Genomic DNA, 17,185 nt, shown 5'->3' with positions numbered 1-17,185 from the left:
GCCAGCCTTGTAAATGATTACTTTCGTTCTGACGGTGGTGGCGAATACAGAGACCTGGTTTTACGTCTTCATTATCTGATGTAGGCAAGATGCTGGTGAGCAGTGTGAATGGGTGGGTTAGTTTCAGGGAGTGATTTGCCGAGAGGCGTTAGCAGATTTGGCCCGAAACCATAAACCAGACGTGGTTGTTGCCTGTACAGTGAAAGGTCAGGAGTCTTGGGAAGGTCTCTCTGTCCCAAAGAGTCCTCCCTCTGCCTTGTAAAGGCTGAAATCTGGAATGTAGGGGAAACACATATTTCCTTTTCTTTGTTTCAACAGCAAATGGTAGCTCAGAAATTCCCCTTCAAGAATTGTGTGGTATTCCTGTGTCAGGTATGGAGGGTCCCTGACCTGGGGGCAGAGAGGGTAAAAGGGATCAGACCGGGACCCTGAGGGAAGGAGCAACTGGACACCCCTGGAGCAACAGCCTGAGCGAGGGTCTTCTGTCTCCTTTGGATTTTCTTCTGAGCACCTGCATGGCCAACTGCCCATCGGTCTTCATACCTGGATGTTGTTGCCACGGCACCTTCAAGTTCACAGGTCCTAAAAAGAACTCGGGATCAGCCTGTAGGAGCATCTCTGGACAGATGTCACCAGCCTCCCTCTACCCAGTCTCAGCATAGTGGAGACTCCCAGAGTCCTCCCTTCCTGCCTGCACGCACCCAGTTTCTCAAGAGTCCACCTCTAGAATACTTCACCGGTTTCTGCCTTTCTCTCTGCTGCTGGATCACACCCCGCTCCTGCCTCCTTTCAGGCCGGCTCTACAACTCCAAATCCCACTGCAACACGGCCCCCCACCCCCTTAAGCTCAACAGCAAGCTGACTCCCAAGATTAGGGAAAGAGTGGATTTCTCTGGTTAAGACGCTTGGAGAATAAATTGTCCCATGTGCTTTGGGACCCCATTATGGGGTTTTCTTTCGGAGTCTGGGCATAGTCAGTCATTGGGAGAAGGTCTGGTTGTCGCGATGAAGGCTAGCTTTCTAAAGCTACCTTGTTCCCTCACCCCCCGCCACCCCCGCCTCTCGGGAAACCCTGCTACCTTTAGGACCTGGAGGATCCGAGTGAGGGAGGTGTCACCCCTCCCCGCCCCCCGCGAAGCAGGCATCGAAACAGCTCTAATGGGAACCAGCAGGCATTCCGGGAGGGCTCACAACCCGGGTGTGGGATTCCTGCAGAGACCTCAGGGGACCGTCAGAGGCGCTGGGGTGCGATGGGGGTGGGAGAGGCTGCCGAAAGATGTTGTTGGATCAGTGGGTGGGGGCCCCAAACCCCCAGCACGAGAACAGCGGGAGCCCGTCGCCTAGGACCCCGCGGCCGCTCAAATGGGTGAACCTGACCTCTCCGGGAAGCCCCACCGCGCCGCTCTAGCCTCGCTCGCCCGCCACCACCCCACTTACAGAACTTCTGTAGAATTCGGGATGTATGTGTAATTTCCCAGCGAGAGCGGACTAAGGGCGCTCTCCAACAAGGGGGCCACCCCAAAGTCCCCCGAGAGCCTCTTTGGCAGGGTTCTCAGGGCTGGGAGCCTGGAGCGGGGCAGACTTGCCCGGTAGTGGCGCGCAGCCGCCGGCCCAAGTGAGCTCCGGGGCGTGCGCGTCTCACCCCCCAGGACCCTGCGTCCACCTCCTCCGCCTCGCCCCGGCCTTCGGCCCCGGCACCGGGCAGCGGGGAGAGTCGCACGTGGGCCGGTCCCCGGCGTCCCCGGGGAGGGGGGCAGCAGGGTGGGGGCTGGGGCGCCGGCCGGAGAAGTGGGAGGGGACAGGTTGGGGGGTGGTCTCTGAGGAGGAGCCAGGCCGGACTGTATTGTTCCACACTCGCCGCCCCCAGCGCGCGGCGCCGGCCGGGGAGGGCGCGCGGGGCGCAGGGCGCTCGACTTCCCGGGTTGCCCCCGCCGCCGGACCCCGCGACGAGGCCCGAGCCTTCCAGCGCGCCCGGAGACGCCTCTGCTGGGTCGTCCGGGCTCCGAGGGAGGGCCCGCTCAGGTGGGGCGCGGGGAAGGGGGGCAGCCGGCGCCGGTGGGGCCGGGACTCCGCCACTGCGGGAGCGGGAAGTCCCAGCGGGCCGCCCCCCCCCCCCCCCGCCGCGCAGCCCCCGCTGGGTCCGCGGGCCCGGAAGCCGGGGGTAGGCGGCGCGGGAGCGCGGGCCCCCACCTCACCTCCGCCGCACCCCGTGCCCCGCAGGACCATGGCCGCGGGACGCAGCCGCCGGGAGCCGCCGCGCGGATGCCGGGGCGCCCCTCCCTAGCGGGGCGCAGCCTCCTCGTCTCCCGCCCGGCCGGCCGCATGGGGGGCGGAGGGTCGGCCCTGCGGGTCTGCGCCGACCACCGCGGGGGCATCAACTGGCTCAGCCTGAGCCCGGACGGGCAGCGCCTGCTGACGGGCAGCGAGGACGGCACGGCCCGGCTCTGGAGCACCGCGGACGGCCAGTGCTGCGCACTCCTGCAAGGTAGACCCCTCCTGCTCTGTCCTCTCCGCCCGCTCGCCCGCCTCAGCCCTCAGCCCTGAGGCCCGCAGACCCCTGCCCGAAAGCCCAGCCCCTGCCCACGGCGGGGGCCCTCGTGGGGGAGCGCTCGCCCCGGGCCCAGGGTGCGCCCGGCCGAGCGCGCGCGGGGTGGGGTGCCGAGCCCGCGGCCACCGGGACCTGTGGGCCGGGGAGCACCCGCGACGGGGGGCTCCCCTCACCTGTCAGCCCAGTGCAGGAAATCATTGCCATTACAGCGGCTTTAACGGACAGCCCGGAGGGGCACCTCTGCGTCCTCCTTGGGCTAGGCAGCGCCTTCCCCCGTCTCTCACTGCCCGAGTGGCCTGTGGCCGGACATTTCCTCTAGGAGCCATTGTGGTAACCACCAGTGCTTGTGAAGTGCGGGCGGCACTGAGCACTGCCGTGGGCAGCCCTCACACTGCTGTTATCCCACTCGTGCAGACAGGGAAACTGAGGCAGGACGTAAGTTGCCCGGGGCCACACAGCCTGTGGGGGGGTGGAGTTGAAATTTGAACGCCCCCCTTCCCCATCCGGCCATTCTGCTCTGCTCTCTCTGCAGCCTCATTTCTTCTGCTGGAAAATGAAGGGGTGTGGGGGAGGGATGGATCAAAGTTTCTCAAAAGGGGCTTGTTAAACCAGTTTAGCATATTTGAAAACATGATGCAGTGGTAGGAGGCACACATAGTTTGTTTTATAAAAGTTTCACAGATGCATACATACTGGTTTATACTTGTGTACTTAGTCACTGGAAGTGGCCGTATTTCCTACCTTGGGTCCCTGTCACATGTCTGCAGGGCAGGGCTGTGAGGCCCCTCTCCTCCTCTGCTCCTGGTGTTGCCTGACCAGCAGGTACAGCCCCTTGAAGCACAAGGCTCTCGGTACTGTGGCTATTTATCACCGCCTGTCTTTTACACCATAATCGGCAAATCCTGGCTGGCCTCCCCAGGCCTTCCAAACCATGTAGGCACAGGGAGTACAAATCAGCCTCACTATCGGTTGATATTGACCCTATTGGTTTTATTTTTTAGTTTTTTAAAGATTTTATTTGACACACACAGAGAGAGAGAGAGCACAAGCAGCGGAGGCTGGAGAGGGAGAAGCAGGTTCCCCACTGAGCAGGGAGCCTAATGCGATGTGGGGCTTGATCCCAGGACCCTGGGATCATGACCCCAGCCAAAGGCAGACGCTTGAGCCACTCAGGCGCCCCGACCCTATTGGTTTTAAATAAAAGCCGTATGGTGGATATTTCAAAGCCCAGAAGAGATGAATTTTGGAATTGGGGGCAGGGGTGATATGGGAGAGTCAGTTACAAACTAACACACATTCCTCCTGCTACCCCCAAAGTCACCTCCAAAGTCACACAGATTGACAGGCACTGAACTGAGACTGGAAGATCTAAGATCTGTCCAACATTTATAATCCAACTGTATTGCTTCCCAAACATAAGACTCATCTGGAGGGCTGTCAGAAATGTAAATTCCCAGGTCCCAGTTTCAGTGAGCCCCTGGTGTAGGACTCTAGAATTTGCATTTCTAACAAGATTTTGGCTGGATCTGATGCACGCTGACCCAGGGAGCCCTGGGGCCTGGTGTCCATTGTGGGAGCCCAGTTTGAAGGTGGGTTTCCTCCCCAGTTGAGCTCCAGGCCCTTCCAGGGTGGTTCTGGCCTGGTGGGCTTGGGGCTCTGCACCCAGGGCAACTCTAGAGCCTAGACCACACCTCCAGCACCCATCCTCCTGTCCAGCTCTGCTATCACCACCCAGCTCCGTGCCTGGCAGCTCCCCTTCACACCCATGTTGGTAGCCCTCACAGTGGCTTGTCCCCTCAGGACACCAACCCCTGCGTCCCGGTGAGGCTGTGCCCGCCCCTCTGGTGGCCTGGGTGAGAGCCATCCCACTCAACAGGAGAGCTTTCAAACGAAACACTGCTGCCCATTTCTACCAGAATTGTTTCTGCTGCTGTAAGGGTTGGTACTTCAAGAATTTTCATGGACAGAAGAGATAGAAGTAACCTTTCCTTATCCGGAAACTGCACTCTTAGACTTACCTTGAAAAAGAGTCTTTTTGGGCGTGCAATAGTCCTTGCATGGCCCCCCAAAGAAAGCAAGGACTTGTTTGTATTAGTGAAATAGTAATAAATGTCTTAGCATTTGTTTAGTATTCTATATTTTATTAATACCCCTCAATACACTTCTTGATCCATTATTATTAATACTCAAAACTGTGAGGTAGTTAGAATTGACACCGGTTTATAGATGAGAATGGGCAGGCACAGATTTATTTACCAACACATGTAGTATTCTAAGTGTTTTCTAGATACTTAGCCTGTGAGGTAGGTTCTGTTGTCAGCATCCCGAGATTAGAGTGGTTATGCGTCTTGCCCGAGGTCGCACCGCAGGATTGCATGGATGGCTTGCCCCACTCTGGGTCGCTCCTGCTCGAATCAGGACAATGCGGTAGGGCCGATCAGCTGCGGCCCAGATCCCCGGGGGGTCTCCTGACTCCCACACCAGGCTCTTTCTACTCCTCTTGTGGAAACTGCCAGATTGGGGTGAGTGCTAGCACCTGGTGCGGCTCTGGGCCCCCAAGAAGGCTCTGGAGAAGAGCCTGTTGGGGGGCCAGACCTGGATTTCTTGGGCAGAGTGGCTGGAGTGGGCAGTTCCTACCCGTGCGTTCTCCTTCTGCACACGAGCTTCTTGCTCTGCTCCATTCCTGGGGGGCAGAGACAGTTCGGGGCCCAAGGCTTTTCTGTGAATCTTGCAGGGTTTTGAACGTTTATGCCAAGGGATGGGCTGGAGAGGAAGAACAGGGCAGTCCCCTGTGGGTGGGGGCTTGGTGGACAAGTTGTCATCCTTGGTCCTGGAGAGCAGGCTGCGTAACCAGGGCCCCCCAGCTTCCCTCCTACAGACGCTCTGATTTTTCGGTAAATGGAACTGGCTTTCAAATGCAGTTGGTGAGCTCCAAGGGAAGAAGTAGGCTTACCTGCCAGTTACTCTGTAAAGGGAAGAATCATTTGATGGAATTATCGCCTCCCTCTCTTCTTCTTTTATCCATTGGGTGCCTAATCATTTGAGGCACTTCATTGGATCAGTGAGATAAGCAGCATGTCCCAAGATGGCAGGATCAGTGAGATAAGCAGCATGTCCCAAGATGGCAGCCCCTGTCCTGGTCTGTTCCCGTGTAGTAAGGACCCAGCCTGAAGGTTCCAACCCACTGTAGCTGTTCCACAAGCACCCTTGTCTTCTAACAGCATCTTCTAGCATGATGGGGTGCTGTTTGTCTTTAATTCCGTGTGAACAGACTGCACACTCCTACTTACCGGAAGCCTGCTGGTGCCTGCCCATCCTGACGACTCCTGACCCCTACCCGCCACCAGGGAGCAGGAGGGGCCGTTAATAGTCAAGAGCCCGGGCTCTGGAGCTGGGCTGCTGAAGGCTCAAATCTCATTACTTATCTTCTCGTGCCTTAGTTTCTTTATCTGTGAATTGGGGGTGATAAAATAGTCATCTAGCCTTAGGAGGTTATGTGGGCGGGGGGGGGGGGGGGCGGTGGTCGGTGCAGTAAACCAGTCAATAAATAGCTCCTGGCTCTTTTAGTGGCCTTGTCCTCCAGGCTCACATCAACAAGTCTGGACTGAGTAAGAGCATCTCCTTGGCACGGTACCCGGCCAGCTCCAAAGCTCTTTGTCCTTGGCTTCTCACAGCCTGACTCCACCATTCGAGGCTCCGAAGGGCTAGCCAGTCCTCCCACGTTTATGCAGGCAGAGCGGCACTGCGGGGAAGGCTGCCCTCCTCCCTCCTGCTCCAGAGCCTTTGTCCCATTTGACAGTTGGCTTGACTGTGCTGGGCGCATGGGTTAGATTCGAAGATGCTGCCCCAGGGAATCTGCAGGTTGGCTAAACTGAGGGGCTGCGTGCACTTGAACTTCAGATAAGCAGGAACTCTGAGCTGGGGTAGTCAGGGTTCACCTCTTGGCCCAGGTGGGCCTGGAATGGACCTGGGACAATTTTTGACTCTAATAGAAAACATGTAGTATCAAATTTACCATCTTAACCGTTTTTTTTTTTTTTTAAGATTTTATTTATTTGACACAGAGAGAGCGAGAGAGAACACAAGCAGGGGGAGTGGGAGAGGGAGAAGCAGGCCTCCCGCGGAGCAGGGAGCCCGATGCGGGGCTCGATCCCAGGACCCTGGGATCATGACCTGAGCTGAAGGCAGACACTTAACCAACTGAGCCACCCAGGCGCCCCGTCTCCTACATATTTTTGAGAGAGCATGTGGGGGCACAGGGAAGGCTCTCAGACATAAACACATCAATATTACCTTCATCCCAGTCAAGGAAGAATTCCATCAAAATGCGGTTTGTTTTAAGCATGGATGTGACGGAAGCCCAGGCGGGTAATTCGTTCTTCAGCGCTTCAGACGCTGCCGTCCGCGGGTGGTGAGCTCCCCGTGGGTGCGGATTGAGCCAGAGAGCAGCCTGGTGGAGGGCGTGGGCTGAGAGGAGCTGGGCTGGACGGACAGGCCCCGCGGTGGCACCAGCAACAGGAGCATCAGCCTGTCCTGGCTGGGAGCTCGGGGCAGGAGGTTGAGTCTTCCGTGGCTTTGTCAGACACTATTTCAGCCACACCTTCCTCCCCCCCACACACACCCCGGGGCACGTCGGTGTCACTGCTGTGGCTTACTGATGTGCACACCCAGAGGTGGCCCCAGCAGGCAGGAAACAAAATGGCACCCTCAACATAGTAGCTCAAGGCGAGTTTGATAGAGGCCCTTGCCAAAGGTGAGCATGGTAGGGGGTCCCCCGTACCTGTGGCTGGTACCTCTCAGTGCTCCCAGACCTGGAGGAGCCAGGGCAGGGAAGTGTTCACGGCTGCCCGGAAATGGCTGTGGAGAGGCCTCCAGAGAAGTGTGACCGTGGCTTGAGGTTTTGTTGGCTGCAGGCCAACAGATCCTGCCCCAAAGTCTCCTGGGCTCCCAGCTGTCTGAACCCTGTGGGCAGTGGGGGGATCAGGGAGCCCCCAGGGTGTGGGGGGGCCGCAGGGAGCAGGCTGGAGAAGAGGAGAGGGACCCGGAGGGGCAGACAGAAGCCTTGCCAGGGACAGCAGAGGGGAAAAGGAGGCCCCGCTTTTCATGCCAAGTTAGTCAAACGAATGTTCCAACTTGGCTGGTGCCCACGCCAGCCCACCTCTGCCGCCGCAGACCCCGGGGGGCCAGTGCCCTGAGCAGTACTCCTGCTTGTGGAGGGGGCACTTCGACTCTGAGCCTCCAGCGAGTCCCAGGGTGTGCGGCTGGGGAGGCAGGGAGGGCCGACTGACTTGGCAGAAAACCCTGAGCCTCAGCATGTCCTTTTGAACATAACTGCATCTTATCTGCGTTCTTTATCCCTTCAAAAATGTTTATTTTTAGTTTGGCTTTTTTGCTTGCTCTACACAATTCCAACAGCTCGTGGTGGTGCTGTGGTCCCTGGAGACAGGACGGGCCCTCCTGCTCCCCAGCCTCTCTCACCCATCCCTCCCCGGGGGACCCTGTAAGCTGTGCACTGTGGACCCTGTCGTACGGTCTGTGGACTGCTGCCGGGAACACGCTCAGCAGCCTCTGCCGGCCGGGCTCTGAGCTGGGACTCGCTCATGCGGTTTCAAGTGTGGAGTGGGTGCCTGGTGTGCAGAGGAAGGGGCTTGTCCCTGGGAGGGCCTTGACTGCTGCAGGGAGCCTCAGCCAGCCCAGGACAGAGGGTCAGCCTGGCCCAGCCTCAGAGATGAGAGGAAATTTTTTATTTTTACACAGAAAAAATTCTTTTCATTATTGACTCTTTTCTTCAAGTCTTTGTTTATAGGTATTTGTATATGTGTGTGTGTGTATTTAAAGGTTTATTTATTTTAGGGAGGGGTGGGGGAGGGGCAGAGGGAGAGAGAATCTCAAGCAGACTCCACACTGAGCACAGAGCTGGACACGGGGCTCGATCCCACGACCCCGAGATCATAACCTGAGCCAAAATCGAGTCAGCCCCGTAACCAACTGTGCCCCCGGGCGCCCTTACGGATATTTATATTTTTCTTGTATATATCCTTTCTTTCCGTACTTCCATGGGTCATACAATTGGTCCCACATCTCATGGTCTTCCGCATCCCTGGTCTAGTGGCTGTCGCTTCACTGAGTACGGGTGCCACGGCTTACTGGCCACACCGCTTTCCAGCGCTTTTCTTGGCCTAATATACACTTGGCACGTCGCCTTCCTGCTGTCAGAAGCTGTTGAGACGGGACAGAAGCAGCCAGGATGGGGCCGATGCCCCTGCGGAAGCCTCTCCTGGCCTGGCTGGCACAGGACGACGGCACAGGGTCCGAGGAGGATTGTGGGGTCGGGGGGTGGTGTGCAGGGCTGGCTCGCCTGCACCCTACTGCCCTCGGGGTGCCGGGCCGCCTTCCAGCCAGCCCTGGAAGCCAGGTGGTTCCTCAGACACCGCCAAGCCCTCCCCATGGCAGCTCTAGTTTCAGGGAAAGTTTGTTGACAATCTTGAAATATTTTATAAACATTTTGGGGTTGGCAAAAAGCTGGGCTGTGTTTTGTCAAACACATTTTGCCCTCGACTTTTAAACTGACGTGTATTTTCAGGAAACCTAATCTGCATCATCTTCCAGTGTTTACTTCACACAAATGTCGTTTGCTTAGAGGCCTGGTACATGCTATCCGAGAAGATCGAAAAACATGTCTTCTTTTCTTTTGTTTTTTAAAATTCTCTTTCTTAGAACCCAGGGAGTTGGGTTCTTCCAAGAGTAACTGAGCTAAAACCCCGGGGCCAAAAAGTGCACATCAGCTTGAAACTGCCCGGAAGATTCTAAATCCCTGTCTGGGGGCTCCTGGGTGGCTCAGTCGATTAAGTGTATGCCTTCAGCTCAGGTCATGATCCCAGGGTCCTGGGATGGAGTCCCACGTCAGGCTCCCTGCTCAGCGGGGAGTCTGCTTCTCCCTCGCCCTCTGCTGCTTCACTCTGCTTGTGCTCTCTTGTCAAATAAATAAATAAAATCTTAAAAAAAAAATCCATGTCTGTCTGATACCAGGCACCTAGACGGAACTTTAAAATTCATTTGCGATCTTTAACGTAATTAATATATCCCACACGTGTAGATATTTGAATTAATCAATTTCCTCGTCTGTGAAATGGATCTTAGGTGTAACATTCCTTTGATTCAATTGATTTTCTGGTTCCTGGATTCTCTTCAAATATACTTAGCTTCAGTTTGCTATCAAGAGTTGTTTTGGGGGGGGCGGGAAGAATTGTTATCGGGGCCCCTGGATGGCTTAGTTGGTTGAGCGTCTGCCTTCGGCTCAGGTCATGGTCCCAGGGTCCTGGGATCGAGCCCCGCATCGGGCTCTCTGCTCGGCAAGGAGTCTGCTTCTCCCTCTCCCTCTGCCTGCAGCTCCCCCTGCTTGTGCTCTGTCAAATGAATAAATAAAATCTTAAAAAAAAAAAAAAGAGTTATCTGTGGTGGAAACATTTTTAAAAATATATATATGAGTCTATAGGTATAGAAATAGATAGTCTTTGCATATACGGGCATATGTCTGACCCATAAATTCTGATTTTAGATTCTAAGTAGATTTAGATTTTATCACGTGGGACATTAAAGGATTTTGTTGTTGTTTTTAAAGTAAACTCTATAACCAACGTGGGGCTCCAACTCATGACCCCAAGATCCAGAGTCACACGCTCCACCGACCGAGCCAGCCAGGTACCCCGAGGCGGAGCCATCTTTACCTGAAGGACAGTCCCTACTCTGACCAGGGAGCTGAGTGCTTCCGGGGCTGCTTTGTAAGCCAGGCCAATAGTCACAACACTGACCATCGCCCCGATAAGATGGACGAGCGGGGGCCCTTGGCCGAGCCCCCAGGCTCTGTGTGGCCCTCGGTCTGTCTTAGACCTCCACCCTCACTATGTGTGTGCCTTATCCACCATTTCTGCCAAACACCTAAATTCTGCTTTGGGGTGTGCCATCTTCTCTCCCAGAACACTCTGCTCCCCTCCCCTGCCCACGCAGGCCCCGCATGGAGCCTTCATGCCCTGCATCACCGGGGCTTCTGCTCCACTGACCTCTGACATGCTCTGGTCCAGCAGCTGTCATTCATGTCGGCTAACGCTCTCCTTCCGGGCTCCTGTTCTCTTGGAAGGCAGGGGAAGTGTCTTGGTTTCCTGTGGCCGCTGTGACCGGTGATCCCACAGGGTGCCTTAAAACACAAGTTTCTTCTGGCGCAGTTTGGGAGGCCAGAAACCCAAAGCCAGTGTCAGGGGACCCAGATCAAGGTGTTGGCAGGGCTGTTCTCGTTCTGCAGCCTGTGGGGGAGAACCGCTTGCCTCCTCGGGTCCTGGCAGCCGCTGGTGCTCCTTGGCTTGTGCGGGTGTCCCCCATCTTTGGGGCCCCTTCAGGTCACTGTGCGCTGTCTCCACAGTGTCCTCTCCCCATGTCCTCACATCTCTCTCTGCCCCCTCTAACAGAGACGCTTGTGGCATTCCCAGCCATAATCCAGGACACTGCCCACCTCAAAATCCCTACTTACATCTGCAGGTGTATCTTTTTTTCCAAGTAAGGTAACGTTTCTAGTTTCCAAGAACTAGGACCTGATACCTCTCCCCAGACAGCCACCATCCAGCATTCACTCAGCCTGTGCACCTGCCCCACGAGATGGGGACTGTGCCTCTCCCCACGGCAGATGAGGAGATGGAAGTGTGCAGAGGTGAGTCGGTAGCCACACCAGGAGCTAGGCCAGGTGTCCTGGCCCCGAAGGCCAAGGCCCTGGGCCTCTGTACTTCCTGCCTCTGTGACGGTGGTTTTGTTCAATGACTAAGTGACGACAAACAACTGAAGAGTTTGAAGAAGACTGACAGGAGCCCAGGAGCCCATGAAGAAGGGGGAGGGGAGAAGAGGGAGGAGGGAGAGAGAGTGGAAAAAGAGGGAACAAAGGGATCTGGGGGCAGGGGCAGTGCCCCCTGAATTTCTCCTGGCACCCCATAGCTCCTGGGACTCCCAGACTGAAATCGTCCCTCCGAAGGGCTGGTGATCCTGGACTCATCCCGAACGACACCCCCCCCCCCCGCCGCTTTCTTCCCGGAAGGAAGACGAGAGCTGCCACGCCCCCATGCGCTCACATCACCCCCTCATCTGCAGGGCACGAGAGCTATGTGACCTTCTGCCAGCTGGAGGACGAAGCCGCCTTCACGTGCAGCGCTGACCACACCATCAGGAAGTGGGACGTGCGCACCGGGCAGTGTCTGCAGGTCTTCCGAGGACACACGTCCATCGTGAACAGGTCTGTGTGGCCGGGGCCCCAGGGGACAAGTGTAGGCCCTGCAGCCCCTGCCCCTGGAGGAACTTCGCTTCTCTGGGGATGCCCACCTGCAGATGCATGTGTTTCAGGCACAAGGGGCTGACTGCCCGGGGCTGTGTGTGGGGGTTCGGGAGGCAGAGGTTGGGGAACGGAGCACCACCAACACATTGATTGTGCCCGGACCCCGGCAGCGCACCGTCCACTGCTAGGCACGGGGAAGGGCAATGGAGGCCTGGGATCCTACGGATGGCAACACGTTCCAGAGAAGGTGGTCTAATTGGTACCTGATGGTCGGCCCGGGGGGGGATTGTTCTGAAGACGAGTCCAGAGTATTTGTAAACCTCTCCTTTCCATGTTGTGGTTGAAATAACCCACCCCTGCCTTCTCAAGGAGGTTTGAATTTTTCCTTTCCTTATTGAATTTGGGTCTGAGCTGAGCCATGAAAATTCCTTCACTGATCAGATCAATTTGACACTATTTATGTAACTTGTGGTGGCCGACTTAGACTCCTGAGGGGGTGTCCAATATGACCAGGAGTCTGGGCACCTGCCCGCAGGCCCTCAAGGCCTCACTGACGGGGGGTGGGGGGCGGGGGGGTGCCTGGGGGCTGACCTAAGTCAGTCAGGAAGAGGGCTCAGTGCAGGCAGGCACTTGGAGGGTCAGGGGCTGGGCCGGGCTGGGCGGCTGGAGGAGGAGAGCTGTTCTCAGCCACAGGGATGCTGCCAGCCTGAGCTTGGTGCAGACCTGGCTTGGGGTGGGAAACGACTCACCCAGTGGTTTAGTGCTCGCTGGGGGGCGGGGGGGAATGGGGGGCCCAGACCCACCACTGACCGGAGTACCAGCTGCCTGCAGTCAGAACCGTGCACCCACAGGGCAGGAGCCAGGTACCGTCCCTCAGCAGAGAGCTCAGGATGGTTGCGAGTGGAGAAGGTCACCTTCCTGCCCCTGAGCTATTCTGAATCCTGCCTCTTCCGGTGGGGGAGGGCACCCCTCCTGCTAGTCGCTTCCCGACACCCTTCCTTGAGGAAGAAGTTTGTGACTGAGGAGAGGTGTGGGTGTGTGGGAGTCTCGCGTTGTGAGGCCAGGACGGGTGGGAGAGGCCACATCTCAGGACCGGCTTGCACTCAGCTCGTAACCGGAAACTATCAGCTGCTCCTCCAAAGCAAACCTGGATAATCGAGGCTAGAAATTATGCTCTGCTGGGTTCAGACTCTCCTGAGCACACACACACCATACCCACATGTTCACACACACCGCGTTTGAGGGGTCGAGGTCCCAACGGGTCGTTCTGGGCAGATACTAAGGGTGACTTAGCAACTGGATTGCATTTCTAAGTAACCGTGCTCACGGATGTGCCATATCTTTGACCATTTCCACCCCAAGGATGTGGAATTCACTTCTTCCCGTGTTTGCAGAGCCCGGCCGGGTGTGTGAGTTTTGGGGGGCACCGAGCATGCCTTCTCATGCCAGGCCAGACTGGGCAGGCCTCCGGCCCCCAGAACAGCCCCGGTGGTGCCACATGCTGTCACGTGGTCACTTTCCCTTACACATTTGCGTGTCGTAAAGACCGCAGGACAGGGTGCTAGGGAGGAAGTGAGTCCGAGGCAGTGCGTGCATTGGTGCGGCCGGCCTCCCCACTTGCCTGTGGGAAGTGAGCACCGCGCGGAGGGGACGAGCGTGGACGGCGACCGGGCGGGAGGGCTGTTCTCAGGGCCCACCTCTCCCCGCACCTGGGCCAGGCTCGCGGGCGGAGGGAGCAGCCCGCGCCTCTGACACAAAGACGCAAGGTCACCACTGCTCCGTCCCCACACTTGTGACAGCCAGTCCAGCCGCCCCTCCTGCCCCCCTTTGTGGCTCCTCTTGGTGGGGGCGGCGCTCAGAGCTTCTTAACAAGGGTGTGTGAACAGAGCCTTTGATGGCATGCAAAATTCTATACTGAAGACCAACGTGTATTTTCTGGGGAGAAGTTCTTAGCATTCATCAAAATGAGACTGAGAATCGTGAATATTTGCTGCGCTGGAGGGCTCTCCTCCCCCTATGGGTGTGAACAGAGCTCCGCCCACATGAAGCTCCCCGGGCTCACTCAACACAGAGGGCCCTGTGACGGCCTGCTAGGCACCCCTGCCTGCTCTGACCCCTGCCCCTACCCCTGCATGCTCTGACCCCTGCCCTACCCCTGCGTGCTCTGACCCCTGCCCTACCCCTGCGTGCTCTGACCCCTCCCCTACCCCTGCCAGGTCTGACCCCTGCCCCTACCCCTGCGTGCTCTGACCCCTGCCCCTTACCCCTGCGTGGCCTGACCCCTGCCCCTACCCCTGCGTGCTCTGACCCCTGCCCCTTACCCCTGCGTGGCCTGACCCCTGCCCCTACCCCTGCCCCTTACCCCTGCGTGCTCTGACCCCTGCCCCACCCCTGCATGCTCTGACCCCCGCCCTTTCCCTCTCCCCACCAGGATCCTGGTCGCCAACAACCAGCTCTTCAGCAGCTCCTACGACCGCACAGCTCGAGCCTGGAGCGTGGATGGGGGGCAGGTGTCCCAGGAGTTCCGGGGCCACCGCAACTGCGTGCTGACCCTAGCCTACTCTGCGCCCTGGGACCTGCCTGGGGCTCCATGCGCCGAGGAGGTTGGGGGGCTCCTGGTGACGGGCAGCACGGATGGCACGGCCAAGGTGTGGCAGGTGGCCAGTGGCTGTTGCCACCAGACGCTGCGGGGCCACACGGGGGCCGTGCTTTGCCTTGTGCTGGACACGCCCAGTCACACCGCCTTCACCGGCAGCACCGACACCACCATCCGTGCCTGGGACATCCTGAGCGGGGAGCAGCTGCGGGTGTTCAGGGAGCACCAGGGCTCTGTCATCTGTCTGGAGGTGAGATCTGCCGCGGAGGCCCCCAGGCCGTCCCCCGAGCCCTGCCCTGCGTACTAGTTAGCTTGCCCGGGTAGCGGACCAGGTAGCAGACGGGCGGCTTGCACGACAGAGATGGATGGTGTCACCGCTCTGGGGGCTGGAAGTCTGGGATCCAGGTGTTGGCCGGTAGCTGGCTGTATTCTCACGTGGTCATCCCTCTGTCTCCAGACGTCCCCTTCCTATAAGGACACCAGTCCTACTGGATTAGGTTCCACCCCAATGACCTCATTTTAACTTAACTACCTCCTTAAAGACCCTGTCCCCAAATACACTCACAGTCACAGATACGCGGGTTAAGGCTGTTGTCAACATAGGAATTTTGGTTTCTTTACGTGTTAAGGGAGGATTATGGCTACCCAGAGACCCTGGTCCATAATTCCTAAACCCAAAAGTTCCACAACACGAAGTTGTGTGTGTGTGTGTGTGCGTGTGTGTGTGTTTAAGGCTTGGCACCAAAACTTACTTGGCAGCAAAGCCTGGCCTACACAGATAGGCTAGCTGGAGTTCACTTTACCCCTTTTCCTGGGACTATGAATTCCTTTGCTATAGAAACATGAGCATGTTGCTAAAATCCAAAAACTTCTGAACTATGTCTGGCCCCAAGATTTTGGACCAGGGATTCTGAACGTGAGAGTGCCCACCCTTGGTGGTCGTGAGGGTTTCGTGAACTAGTGGTGGATGTGGCCCAGACGTGACCTACCTGGGTGCCTGGCATCAAACACATCTGCTGCCCGTGCTTATCTTTTCTCATTTTACACATGAGAAGACAGAGGCTCAGAGAGGGTAAGCAACTTGTCCAAGGCCTCACAGCTGGTAAGGGGCAGAGACAGACTGGAACCCAGGACTGAACATGTAACCAGCAGCTTATTTTTTTTTTAAAGATTTTAATCATTTATTTGAGAGAGAGAGTGAGAGAGAGCACGAGAGCAGGGTGAAGGGCAGAGGGAGAAGCAGACTCCCCACTGAGCAGGGAGCCTGACGTGGGGTTCGATCCCGGGACCCCAGGATCATGACCTAAGCTGAAGGCAGACACTTAACCGACTGAGCCACCCAGGCGCCCCTAGCCAGCAGCTTATAAAGGCGTGATGGGGTCTGTACCTTGCCGGGGTGGGGGAGTCTTACCCCGGAGGCGGCGTGTCCGGAGCCCAGCTGTGCTCTGCCGCCTGGCCCAGCGGCTTCGTTCCCCTGCCCAAGTGCGTCTGCTGCCGTGAGCTGAGCGGGGAGAGGCCCACAACCCGGGGGCCCCCACAGCAGAGGCCTCGTCCTGCCATCCACTTGGATGGATCGCAGGAGATGGCCCTGAGCCCCGTCCCCTCAGAGCTGTCCTGGCTGAGGGAAGTCTTGCAGGCCCTGTCCTTCGTGACATGCCCCTGTCAGGGTCTGTCTGCTTCCCCACGTGCCTTGGGCCTCCCTGAGCTGCCCGGCTGTTCCCCAGGGATGTCCTCACAGGAAAGCGGCCAAAGTGAACAGTGAGGTCTCAGGCAGCCAAGGACAACACGCTTGGAGCATTTCCTGGGCCTCTGGACTCGTGATTTGTACTTTGAAATCACGCCGCTGAGTCACTTTTAAACACAGTGCGACAGGCCCCATGTTGTTGGGACGTGCTGCGTGGGCAACAGGAGGTGTCATCCCTTTGCCACAGCAGCCGTGGAAGCTCAGCGCCTCCCTTGCGTGGGCTGAGCGGCGCAGAGGTGCCCAGTGTCCCACAGGGGCCTCCAGCCCGCAGGCTACTCACGCCAGCTCCCTTAATTTCAGGTCCGTGAAGCTTGGTGGGCAGTTTGGGAAGCGTGGTCCCTGGAGGCCTGGGGCTGCCTCTGGAGCGATGGCTGATGGGTCAGGACACACGGGGGCATGGGGCAGACACTGGGGCAGGAGGCCGTATGTGCTCCCCAAGACCCCACCGCCTCTGCCGCGGTGAATGGCCCAAAGCCAGGTTTGACCTGTGCTGTGGCTGGGGCAGAAAGATAATCTGGACGAGTCAGTCCCGTCCTCTGGGATTTAAATTGGGAAATTATAGGGGGAACCTGGGTCAGCCGCGGGAACTGGAGTGGAAAGGGGCCCAGAGTGTGGCTGTCGTTGGGCAGGTGTGTACTGGAGCTAGGAGGGCATGGGCCATGGCAAGGATGCCAGAGGCCTGTACTCGCGCCAGGCCTGCTGCCCGCTGCCCCAGCAGAAGGGCCTCCTCTTTCCTAAGACTCCAGGGGTCCCTGGGCCCCAGCTCTGGCACGAGTGTCTCACCAGGGCTCATAGCCGCCCTCCTCACCTGATTTCTGGTTCTCCTCTGCCTCCCTGCTAACCAGAGCTGCTGGGTGGCGGCTCTCTTGGCTGCATGGGGATTTTGTCTAGAGGAGCCTGCAGAATTATTTTATTCGTCTTCGCACTTCCCGTGGGCCAGGACACTGGCTATCTTGGCAAGGGATGCTCCTGGGAGGGGCCTCC

The 17,185-nt window shown here is 57.7% G+C and overlaps 1 protein-coding gene across 5 annotated transcripts in view; it reads left to right on the top strand.

The window, feature by feature from the left end:
• Positions 1-1,177: 1,177 nt before the first annotated feature.
• Positions 1,178-17,185, top strand: part of WDR86 (WD repeat domain 86) — a 27,622-nt gene continuing 11,614 nt past the window's right edge. For 2 of the 5 annotated variants that reach the window (XM_027573313.1, XM_027573310.2), the window contains exons 1-4: positions 1,889-2,022; positions 2,221-2,485; positions 11,681-11,822; positions 14,293-14,707. In XM_027573313.1, coding sequence (XP_027429114.1) covers positions 2,263-2,485; positions 11,681-11,822; positions 14,293-14,707 — 780 coding nt within the window. In that variant the 5' untranslated portion in view covers positions 1,889-2,022; positions 2,221-2,262. Of the gene's footprint in view, positions 1,246-1,275; positions 1,616-1,888; positions 2,023-2,220; positions 2,486-11,126; positions 11,250-11,680; positions 11,823-14,292; positions 14,708-17,185 lie in introns of those variants that run through there. The other 3 variants (XM_027573311.2, XM_027573312.2, XM_027573314.2) reach the window with 3 other exon arrangements.

Source organism: Zalophus californianus, chromosome 12, assembly GCF_009762305.2.
Source record: "Zalophus californianus isolate mZalCal1 chromosome 12, mZalCal1.pri.v2, whole genome shotgun sequence".
NCBI classification, from domain to species: Eukaryota; Metazoa; Chordata; class Mammalia; order Carnivora; family Otariidae; genus Zalophus; species Zalophus californianus.
Note: the sequence above shows the minus strand (reverse complement) of the source record. Positions and strands in the feature narration are given on the sequence as shown.